This window comes from Oryza sativa, chromosome 2 (assembly GCF_034140825.1).
Source record: "Oryza sativa Japonica Group chromosome 2, ASM3414082v1".
Taxonomy (NCBI): Eukaryota; Viridiplantae; Streptophyta; class Magnoliopsida; order Poales; family Poaceae; genus Oryza; species Oryza sativa.
In genome coordinates this window covers 10,319,235-10,330,656 of record NC_089036.1, presented here as the reverse complement: position 1 = coordinate 10,330,656, position 11,422 = coordinate 10,319,235, and the positions used below count along the sequence as shown (strand labels likewise).

At 47.6% G+C, this 11,422-nt stretch overlaps 1 protein-coding gene and 1 non-coding gene across 2 annotated transcripts; one reads left to right on the top strand and one right to left on the bottom strand.

Moving 5' to 3' along the window:
- Window positions 1–4,530: 4,530 nt before the first annotated feature.
- LOC136355111 (uncharacterized) lies at window positions 4,531–6,810 on the top strand. Its single transcript, XM_066307295.1, has 2 exons — window positions 4,531–6,134; window positions 6,345–6,810. The coding sequence occupies exons 1-2, from the start codon at window positions 4,531–4,533 to the stop codon at window positions 6,808–6,810; spliced, it is 2,070 nt and encodes a 689-aa protein (XP_066163392.1).
- Window positions 5,038–5,144, bottom strand: LOC112938068 (small nucleolar RNA R71). The gene has a single exon (XR_003241118.1). It is a non-coding gene; the product is annotated as a small nucleolar RNA R71 (small nucleolar RNA).
- Window positions 6,811–11,422: the final 4,612 nt, after the last annotated feature.

The following is an 11,422-nucleotide window of genomic DNA, read 5'->3' as shown; positions in this document are numbered from 1 at the left end:
TGACCAAAGTTGTAAAGTGAGAAGAAACTCTTACACACTACATCCAGAGTAAGAAAGCTTAGTTAAGATAGATTTCTTTTCTATTTCACAAGTATTTCTTAAAATTTCGCACAAATCCAGAACTATATTACACTTTTCCCTAAGATATCTATTACAGGGTACAAAGACTACCAGGAAGGCCAACGCCAGTCCATAGACTAGAAGACTTTCTCAGCCAGCGGCGCCATCGACTTCGCCAGGTAATCTATCTCCGCCAGAGTTCTCCGAGAACGAGAAAACCCTTCATGGAGGAACTCGAGGTGCAGTTGCGGACGATGATCTCGTATGCAAGCCAACACGTGCCCTCTGGCATATCGGCTCGATCGATGGCACTCCTGCTTCAGGGCTTCGTCAATACGTTTGCCGACGCCTTCGAGCTGAGTACAGGCCCCATTCAGCCACGAGATGTATCTAGCCGCCGACTCCTTAGGATCTCCACGGGGTACTCGGAGCTCTCTACAAACTCTGGCCATGGACGTGCAGCAACTCTTTAAGTACGAGTTGAACCACACCTCACGACCTCGGAGTGTTTCCACGGCCTGCTCCTTCTTTACTTCCAGCATAGTTCTCTCGAGTTCCGCTACATCAAATTTCGTCTTCCAATATTGGATACGACGATCTTGGTCAGCAAGCGCACTCTCGAGATCTGCTCAGCACAGAAACGACTAAGTCAAGCTACTCTTTTCTTTCGAGAACACATCAAATTAAGTCGGAGGAGCAAAGGAGATGAAAAGACCACCAACCTAAGGATGTCGTCGCCATCCCCGTTTCCACGGGTAAAATCTGACCTACATCGTCCGGCGACACATGTGGCTCAAACGCAAGTGCCAGGACGATCACTGGCGACTCAGGCTGCCCACGCTGCTGGACATCCTCGACATCAACATCTCTACAAATGACAACAAAGTACTTGGAATCAAAATGCTGAAGAAAACTAAGGTGACGACCGCACACAGGCCAACACAGTTTTACAAGGCATGACTGGTTAAAGAGTACAAGGGAACTGAGATCCTACTCTTCAAAAAGTGGGAGAACGGACTCTCCCAGATCGCCGACTTCCTCCATCATGCCTTTACGCGCGTCGTTAGTCGCCTCCTGATCCAAGATCCGCTAAAAATCGAGTTCAGGGTGTGCTAACCTCACACACGCAAGGACGTGACACGCCTCGGTATAGATCCCGTTGGACGCCTCCTCCCCGATCCTGGCTGCATGCTTGGAGGGTATCGCCTCCATCGCCTTGGCCAATTTCGCGAGTGAAGTCGTCAGCGAGAACTCGTCGGGGTTCACCGGGATGGTGGTCGTAACACCACATTCCCTGGCGAGCTGGTGTAGGCCGGTGTAGGTGACCCGCAACGAGCCGCGGATCCTCGACGGGTTGTTCTCAAGTTCCGACATGCGGTCCTCGAGTCCCCGCCGTTGTCGCTCGTTGCCGGCCACCAGTTCCCTCATCTTCTGGAGGTCCTCACAAACCTCCGCCAGGTCACGCGCCAGCTTGTCGGCACGCTCGTTTGCCGATGACGCCGCCGACGTCCTCGCTTCCGCAATCTCGCGGCTTATGCCGTGAGCGCCAGCCTCGAGGATGCGCCCCATCTCGACTTGGAGCTCCCCCAGGTGAGGACGTCAGCAGGCAGGCCGCGAGCAGGCCCGAGATCACTGGCAGGGCCGGTAGGCGTCGCCTCACGGCTCCTGGGCACGACCATGACATCGGTCGAGGCCACCACAGGAGACGCGCTTGAATTCCCTCCGGACCCGTCGTGCGCCGCCTTCGCCCGTGCCGACCTACAAAAGATCATCGTATCCGGACATCAAGACTAGTCGCCAGAATTCAACCAAATGAAGGACCTCAATTTCCGTCTACTCACTTCTCGCCCAGCGTCACCAGCTTCTGCCATCGTGGAGGTGGCGGAGACGCGTCCAAGGCCTAAGTAAGACCAGTACGACGTGAGGGGGACGTCTTCCGACTACATAGTTAACAACTCGAGTGACATACTGATGGGGAGGACGCTTTTCGGCGGTTGCCGAGCACGGAGGTGAATTTTCTCCCCTTCCTCGGGACACGGCTGCCACTAGTCGTGGCAGCAACAGCAGCGATGGCCGCGTCGGACGCCTCCTAGGCGACACCCTCCTTCAACGAAGCCGCCGCCTGGTGGTCCACAAGTGGTCCAATGACGTCGGTCAGAGGGAGAGCCTGCATCACGTGAAATCGTTATGCGATCTAGGACCAAAAACAAAGGGGTCGACAAACACACTCACGTTGATTGCGGCTTCACGCTCAGCTTCCCCTTCTCGCAAAGGGGGATAGGGACGTCGCTCGCTGTTGTCGGGCCACTGATCATCAACTGGCCGACGCGACGTTCCACAGTCTCGCGGTTCAAACCTGTAGACCGAGAACCAAAATTCGGTAAGACAGGAGGAACATGCACATAAGGAAACCAAATTAAACACAAGAAAAATACCCCGAGGAGAAACCCGGGTCGCGTCCTCCGGCCCAGAGTAGTCAAAGGCTGGGTGGGCTCGAGCCTGGAGCGGCTGGATCCGCCTACCAATGAAGTCAGCAGTGACTTCATACCCCGACAAGCCCCGTACTCGGAGGTCATCGATGGCATCAATGAAGGGCTGAAGAGAGGGGGTCAAGGTGGGTTTGGCGGTCCAAGACCATATCTGGCTGCTCCTCAGGAACAACAAAGATCGGATCCGAATCCTCTATCTGAAGATAGAACCATCTTGCTCGCCACTTGCTACGAGAAGAAGGGCACTGGAAGGGGATATAGCGCGACTTCAGGCCATCCCGAAGTCGGAAACCAACACATCCAGATACCCTGGTGGATTCCATCCAGCGCAACTCGTAGTAAAAACGAAGGAGATCGAGAAACGGCTCTACCCCAATGTAGGCCTCACAGAGATGTGAAAAGATACTGAGGAAGGCGATGGAATTGGGATTCAGATGGAGAAGAGAAAGACCATAGAAGTTCAAAACGAGGATGAGAAACTCAGAAGGCGGAGGGAGAAAGCCAAAAAGAATATAATCCTCTACCGCAACCATGCGGCCTAGGACAGGTTCAGGTTCAGTACCTCCTGGTTCCCTCTCCATGGTCCCGCGACTGGGGAGGGCGCCCTCCTCTTGCCAACTTCTTCAAGGACGCACTGGTTGAAGTGGACTTGTCGAGGTCCATCGCCGTCAGAGATCGCCGAAGAAAGGACCGGGATGAACAAGCTAGAGTTTGTGCACGAGCGGAGAAGACGAGGAGTGCTTGGAGGCTGGAGAGTTTTTCTTCACAAACAGGCGGACTTCAAAATGGATCCCCAAAATCCTCTTAAATAGACACATTTCCGACGGTGCGAATTCCAAAGAACGGAGAGAGAGATGCCCGCCGGAAATTTCTGGGTCCGTTACGCGCGGCGGTTTCTCGGACTTCAGTTTAAATTCACTCATGACCGTTGGGCTTCACATGGTGCTGTCGATTACGTCTTACGGTCCTCGCACCGAGAACGATAACAGCCTCGACACCAGAAGTCGCGATCGGTTACACGAGTTCATTTAAGCAAAAGTCAGGGGCTACTGTTAGGGTTACGTGTAAGGCATACCCTTTACCCTTCGATATACGTCATATATCGATATAGCATGCCTGCGCGTATATGGACGTTCTCTGTATACATTAAGGAAATCCTTCACAGAGTTTGCAGATGGAAGGAGTCCTACTCGGACAGGACTGGGTCGTCAATGTATCGTGCAGGGTCCGGTGTTTCCGGGTCCTACTTGGGAACCGCCTGACCTGCGATATAAAAGGGACCCCCCGGGAGGACCTAAGGCATCGAATCTCAGAGCCAACACAACCATCACAGCCTACGAAGTCAGAGCCTACAAGAGCCAAGTCGCCGGGAGATCTAGTCGAACCAACTCGATTACGATCTCGCCGGTTTCATCGAGTTCCATCGTTCCCTTTGTAACCTGTGATTTCCATCATATAATCCCATATCAACTGGATTAGGGCTATTACCTATCAAGGGGCCTGAACCAGTATAATCTTTGTTTTCTCTCTGTTTGATGTCGTATTACGTAAATCCTTGTACCAACGTACCCCAATACCCTCTATATCCGGTCTACGGGTATGACCCGTCGACAAATATGATTATTACAAGTAATATATAAATTATTAGTTGAGTTCTCTCTACATGATCTTCCCACGGGATAAAATAAATACGATACACTTGGAATACTGTCGGGTGAAATGCTACAATGGTATATCCGTGCGCTTGCGGATGAACTCTGTAACCATAATATACCAGAAGTATTTCTACGCCATTGCTGGGAATTATATTTCTAGTAATGTCGTTAAGAAATAACAACAAGCATTTCTGGCGCCGTTGCTGGGGAAGATTCATAGTAGAGATTACTTGAACTAATTATTTTATATTTACCTCTGTATAATCATTTCCTTTGCAAGCTAACCTTGGTTGTTTTCACTTTTTGTTGTGAAAACAGGGTGGTGCATGACTGGTTTCAACTTGCCGAAAAACTTCAATGAAAATCCAGAAGCTTTCTTTCGGAGCGTTAGGCCGCGAGTCGTTGCTCCGCAGAAAACTCTTCCGACAGAGAAACCAGCCATACCAGTGCCACCGACCTTCAAGACTATGGCCAGCAAGACTCTTCGCGAGTTTGCTGCTCCCTCTGCTGACAATGTGGCCATTGGGCCGCAAGTCAACATAGGAGACGTGGATTTCGACTTGAAGTCCAGCCTTATCACGATGGCGCAGGCTAGCCCGTTCTGTGGCAAGCCAAATGAGGATGCCAATGCTCATCTGCAACAGTTCCTGGAGATCTGTAGCACGTACACCATCAAGGGCGTCAGTCCCGACACCATCAGGCTGCGGCTGTTTCTATTCTCCCTTCTCGGGAGAGCGAAGCAGTGGTTCTATGCCAACCATGCTGCTGTCAACACCTGGGACAAATGCTATACGGCATTCCTCTCGAAATTCTTCCCGATGGGCAAAACCAATGCTCTTCGTGGAAGGATTTTAAGTTTCCAGCAGACAAGGGATGGGTCTATTCCTGAGGCATGGGAGTGTCTGCAGGAGTATGTGGCCGCCTGTCCTCATTATGGGATGGACGACTGGCTAATCCTGCAGAACTTTTATAATGGACTCACCCCAATGTCCCGCGATCACCTGGACACGGCAGCTGGAGGAGCCTTCTTCTCTAAAACGGTTCAAGGGGCCGTTGAACTCATAGAGAAGATGGTCTCCAATATGGGTTGGAGTGAGGAACGACTCCAGACCTGTCAGCGAGGCATGCACACCGTCAAGGAGACGGAGTTACTTGCTGCCAAGCTGGACCTCCTCATGAAATGCTTGGACAACCACGAGAAAAGGCCACAAGGCACCGTCAAGGCCTTGGACTCACATGTCACGTGTGAGGTCTGCGGCGGCACGGGTCATTCTGGGAATGACTGCCCGGAAACCCGTGAGGAGGCGATGTACATGGGAAACAACAACGGGTACCATCCACAAGGAGGTCAGGGGTGGAACCAACCACACCCATATTATCAAGGAGGTAACAATAACGGTAACTTCTCTAACCAGCCCTCCTTAAAGGATCTCATTTTTGTGCAAGCCAAAACCACTGATGCGCTAAGCAAAAAGCTTGCTGCCAATGATAAGATCCTAGAGAACATTAATGTCAAATTAGACGGCTTCGCTTCTGCTTTTCAAAATCAGCTGAGCTTTAACAAAATGATAGAAACCCAGTTAGCTCAGTTAGCATCTTTAGTCCCTGCAAATGAAACTGGGAGAATTCTGGGGCAACCCGACTCCTCCATTGAAAATGTCAAGGCGATCACAATGAGGGGAGGTAAGTCCACTCGTGATCCGCCATATCCTAACCCTGCAGGAACTAATGGGATGTCAAAAGAAGCGCCATCTAATGACTTGGCTGACAAGGAGATTCAGCCAGACAAGACCGTGCCGCAGGAATACTGCGACACACGGTTACTGCCATTCCTCCAACGGATGAGGAAACCGTCAGCGGACGAGCAGTTCGCTCGTTTTGTTGAAGTGATCCAAAAGATCCACATCAACATGTCATTGTTGGATGCTATGTAAGTGTCGACATACGCCCGTTATCTCAAGGACATACTCAACAACAAGAGACCGCTCCCAACAACGGAGGTGGTCAAGCTGACGGAACACTGCAGCAACCTGATACTCCACAAACTCCCGGAAAAGAAGAAAGATTCGGGGTGTCCTATGATCACCTGCTCGATCGGGGCACAACAATTCGACTAGGCCTTATGCGACCCTGGAGCCAGCGTCAGCGTCATGCCAAAAGACGTCTTCGACAAGCTCAACTTCACGGTGTTGTCACCAACACCGATGTGCCTTCAACTAGCTGACTCATCAGTCCGTTACCCGGCAGGGATAGAGGAGGATGTGCCAGTCAAGATACAGGATTTCTTCATCTCGGTTGATTTTGTGGTGCTAGACATGGACACGGGGAAGGAGACGCCGCTCATTCTGGGACGTCCGTTCCTTAGCACCGCAGGAGCCAACATTGATGTGGGAACGGGGAATATCCATTTCGATATCAATCGGAAGGAGGAAAAGTTTGAGTTCCAACCAAGGACGGAACAATGCTCCATGGTCAGAATAAAGTACGGGCCGAACCCTCAGAATATTCAAGTGGTCGAAGTGGAGCCACCCAAAATAGACAGCCTGGTGAAATTTATGCAGAACTTCCTGGAGAAGGAAACAACGATGCCCAGGAACCGTTATTGAAAAACGCTGGTAAAATCACCCGTACCGGCCAAGAAGTTAGACCAGCCGGCTCAGAAGAAGCTGTCTTCCGCACCAAAACCAAAGAAGGTGTGGAAGGAAAAGCCAAAGGCGCCCGCTCCATCACCTTTGGAGACGGGTGGAAAATACGCAAACTGAACCGAAAGGAGGTACGGTCTTGCACGTCAGACTTTAAACGACGTGACCTTCGCCAACAGGTAAATTGGTATGTATCCGCATATTTTCTTTCAACAATTTGAATTTTTGCATCATCGCATGTTTGAAATTCAAAATTTGCATTTAGGATTTTGAATTTTGAGGAAATTCTTCAAATGAATTTTTCAGAGCAAACCAAAATAAAATTTTCAACGAAAATTCACTGTGCCATGACCGCACTGACCGTTGGAATCCAACGGCCGAAAGTGGGGCCGGTTGGGCCCACCAGGGGTTCGGCCGAACACCCTGGTTCGGCCTAACCGGCCAGGCCAACGGTCGGCTGCCTCTTTCTTTGAGGCAATGGCTAGTAGGCCCCACAGGTCGGTTTTGACCGTTGTGGGTGCACTATTTAAGCCAACCGGCCGGGAGAGGGGACGTCACCCCATTTCAACACATTTTCATTCCCTCTCCAAAGTTTGCTCTCAAGTTCATTCAAGCTTTGATAGTTTCCCTCAAATTCAAATCTTTAGTTGCATATATACAAGTTGCTTTGGTGAAACTAACCGGCGGGTGAAACTCTTGTCATTTCTAACCCCTGCCGAGTTAGTCCGTTCTTGCTTCATTGTGCAGAATGAGGAGGCGATTGTCTCGTCTGTTCAAAGGGTCCGGCTCTTCGTCAAGTCATCATGACGAGTCTAGTACTCGTTCATTAGCCGATGTCTCGATGAAAGACGCCGAAGCTCCGCGACGACTCCTAAACGACACTGACCTCGACCTTGTCAGTGATCGGGAGAGGCAAGCCTACTACATGCTGAGCGACCAGGAGTATGCTCACACACGAGAATACTCACCGGAGCTGCTGAAAAAGATAGGTATGGATGTTGAATTTCGTTTTATTTGGAAAGCTGTTGGTTGGCAGAGATTTGTTGTGGTAGACGAGCCTGGATCTGGTTTGCTTACTTTGCAATTTTTGTGCACTTTGAAAGAAATAGAAGATGGTATCTCTTTTCGCTTTTTCCGTAAGGAGTTCACACTCACATGGAAAGGCTTAAGTACACTTCTTGGTTTTTCACAATTCCTGTAAAATCGATCTCCAGAAAGGAATTTCTGGGTTCGAGAAAAATAGGTTTTGGCAAGACATTTCTGGTGCTCCAATTTGCAAGAAACCTAGAACGAATTATATCCATAATCCTACACTTAGGCTCATGCACAAATGGATTGCTATGACTTTGTTTCCTAGAGGTGATCTGAGACCCATTAGGGGGGATGAATTAATTATCATGTTTGCCATGGTTAGAAAAATTAAAATTGCTCATGTGAAATGTATTATAAGGCAATAGTTAGAAAGTATAAAGTTCTTTGCTCCTGTTGAGTGCACTTCTCTGATTACTCGGATAGCAAAAGGGCTAGGGGTCGTTAGCAACCAAATTGCTTTTATCTCAACCACTCGTCCGCGTATTGATGAGGCTTATCTAGTGCAAGGGCATATTTTGAAATATGGAGCAGATGGATCTTTGATATACTTTTTCCCCGGTTGTACAAATGAAATCCCGTTGCCAAATGCGGGGTATAATTTGTACAACTGCCATGAACTAACCATTCCCCTGCAGACCATAGAAGAATCTCGTGCGGCTGGAACATACAGGGAGACGCGCAACATGACAAGAAACAAACGAGAAAGTTCATCATCCTCAAAACCTGTACAGATGTATGAGGCAGGTTGGGCACCAACTGGGGATGCACCTAGATGGACCCAAGCTCCACGCCATAGCATAGGAGTCTCAACCTGGACAAGCGCCAGTGAGGACCGGTGGCATGCGCCTCATGACATCCAATGGGGGGACAATCAACCTCCCAGACCAAGTGGTGTGCCTCCATATCTAAGTGAATGGCGCTCAAGTTCCTCTTGTTGGGACTTGGGTGAAATCACTAGAAGAATGGACACCCTTGATATGCAGACGGGGGAGATCCAGTACAACCTAATGGAACACATAGCTCAAACGCAAGAATGGCAACAATCTGCTGATGCTCAGTTCACCAACATCAACAACATGATGCAGCAACAGCGCGATGACCTTCAAGCGTACTTCCGTTTTCAGGGGTTCAATCCTTATCAAGGACCCTGAGCGAAACCAAGCTTGGGGGGGATATCTCTCCTCCCCACTGAGGTAACTTGTATCCCATTGCATTTTTCCCTTTCCAATTGCATATTTGCTTTCCAATTGCATCTTATAAAACTTAAAAACAACATAAAAATTTGCAAAATAGAAAATACCAAAAAGATAGGATAGGTTTGAGTCATGCTAGGTAAGACAAGCTAGTTCTTTTTGTTGAAATGATGAATAGTTGCTCTATTTTATATCTCTGATATATGGGTTCTTAGTAAATACTCTCTCAAAAGGTTAAATATAACTAGCCAACAATTATCCGCGAACCTGAGGTAAATGGGCTGCACCTGCTGATCTAAGTCTAGGTTGTTGCGAGATATGAGATAGTGAATGAGAGTTACTATGATCCTGATACTAGTTTGACTTAAATTCCGGATGCTTTGTTTTTCAAAATGATAAATTGAAAGTTTCTCATTTGATATAAGTTCCTACCAGAGCCAAAAATATGCTATCATGATTAAACCATATACATTTTGGTTGCTTGAAATTCCATTGAACTTTGTCAAACTCTTGTGACTTGTGTAGATACTTCTCATGCTCTATGATCAAGATCATACACCCACATATATGCACATGCTAAAACTCATACACTGGGAGCTAAGCAATATTCCATTCCATTCCGATATTACCACCAAAATAAATTCTCCATGCTTTCATGTGTTGTCTTCCCCTAAAAAGTAAAATCCTTTTGAAAAAAAAAGAAAGAAAAGGAGGGAAATGCATGGTTATGAAAAAAAAATAAAGTTATGCTCCATCAAGCATGAGCATGATTGAAAAAAAAATATGTAGCCATGCCCTCTCCTAATCAATAAAAGAAGGATTTTTGGGAGAAGAAAGTAAGCACAAAGGTGAAGCATTTTTCTTTTATTTTTCCTCATATACCATTTCCACTATATACCACACACACATTATGCACAATCTTCATCTTGAGTATGTTTAGTTATCTGCTCTAGTCTAAGTTTTTGACTTAGTAATAAATGTGAATGTAAGTATGCCATGTTTGACCCCTACCAAGCTCCACATATAAACCTTAGAGTAGGAATCAACAAGGCAACATTTGGTGAGGAATTCATGTTGATACACTTAGAGAGGCTGAGTGAATCAATTGAGGAACTTGGCTTTCTTTTGCAAAATCATTTGAAAACTTCCGGAATAAGAGTTGAATAAAAATTGGGTGATTGGTGCTCTAATTGCTGTTCTGTCTTTCAACCACCCAAGGCAATGAGAAGCAGTGTCTCATGAGAATCAGGGGTAAAGGTAAGCCACCGTGCCAAAGATTATTTAATCTGATAGAGAGTACATATACCTTGCACCTGTATCTTTGAGATATGCAGCATAGTAGCAACTCCTGATCAACAACCAAGTCTTTGTTTCCTTTCGTCCTTCACTCGGGACGAGCAAAGGTTCAAGCTTGGGGGGTTTTGTTGACGGTCGTTATCGATCAGTTTCGACCGTCAATATTACCAAAATAGAGGAGAACTAGTGATGCTTGCAATGCATATATCTGTTAGAATAATAATATTCTACTAGTATTAGAATAACCTTTTTGCAGAGAATGACAATAAAGTGTTGGAGAATCGACATCAACTCAGACGATACATCAATCGGACGATGTCGATAACCAGACTTATGTATGAATGGGCCAAGAACTCAAAATTGACACGATGAATTGGGCCAAAATTCATAAGTCTATGAAGTGAAGCAGCGGACGAGACCACCAGCCAAAATGTGGGCTGGTTGGGCCGGCCCCTGGTTCGGCTGAACCTGGGGGTTCGGCCGAACCTGCCGTGAAGCCGCTGGATGCAGGGTTTGGATGGGCGGTGTGGATTGCTCCCCTATGGCGGTTGGAGGGTATTACCGACCTTTCCAATCGCCATAACCGTCATTACCTGCCTATTTAAGGAGTTCACTCTCTTCACTTCAACACACACCTCAAGCAATAGCTCTCTCATTTCTCTCAAGTTTAGTTTAGTAGTATCTAGCTGGTGGAATAGGAATAGAGTAGAAATCTGGAGTCCGGAAGTCTTCGGAAGAGTTCGGGTATGGCTTTAGCAGCTTTCCTTTCCTCTTTTGTAAGCTTTGTACTTTTATTAGAATACTCTTCTATATACATTTATGGTATTGAAATACTTTCCGAGTATATGAGTACCTACTTTATATTATGTTCATGTTATACTGAATATACGGCTAGCTTATCTGGGAGATGCTTTGGTGCGGGTATAATGTTTGCTTATGCAATTACTCTATGTCATGACGTGGTGTCTAGATTAGTATCTGGTAGTTTAGACGTG

Bases quoted from the DNA above. Each gene is read 5' to 3' on its own strand.
- LOC136355111 (XM_066307295.1), top strand. From the start codon at position 4,531: ATGACTGGTTTCAACTTGCCGAAAAACTTCAATGAAAATCCAGAAGCT. The intron at 6,135-6,344 runs GTAAGTGTCGAC...CCCTGGAGCCAG, and splicing joins ATGTCATTGTTGGATGCTAT to CGTCAGCGTCATGCCAAAAG.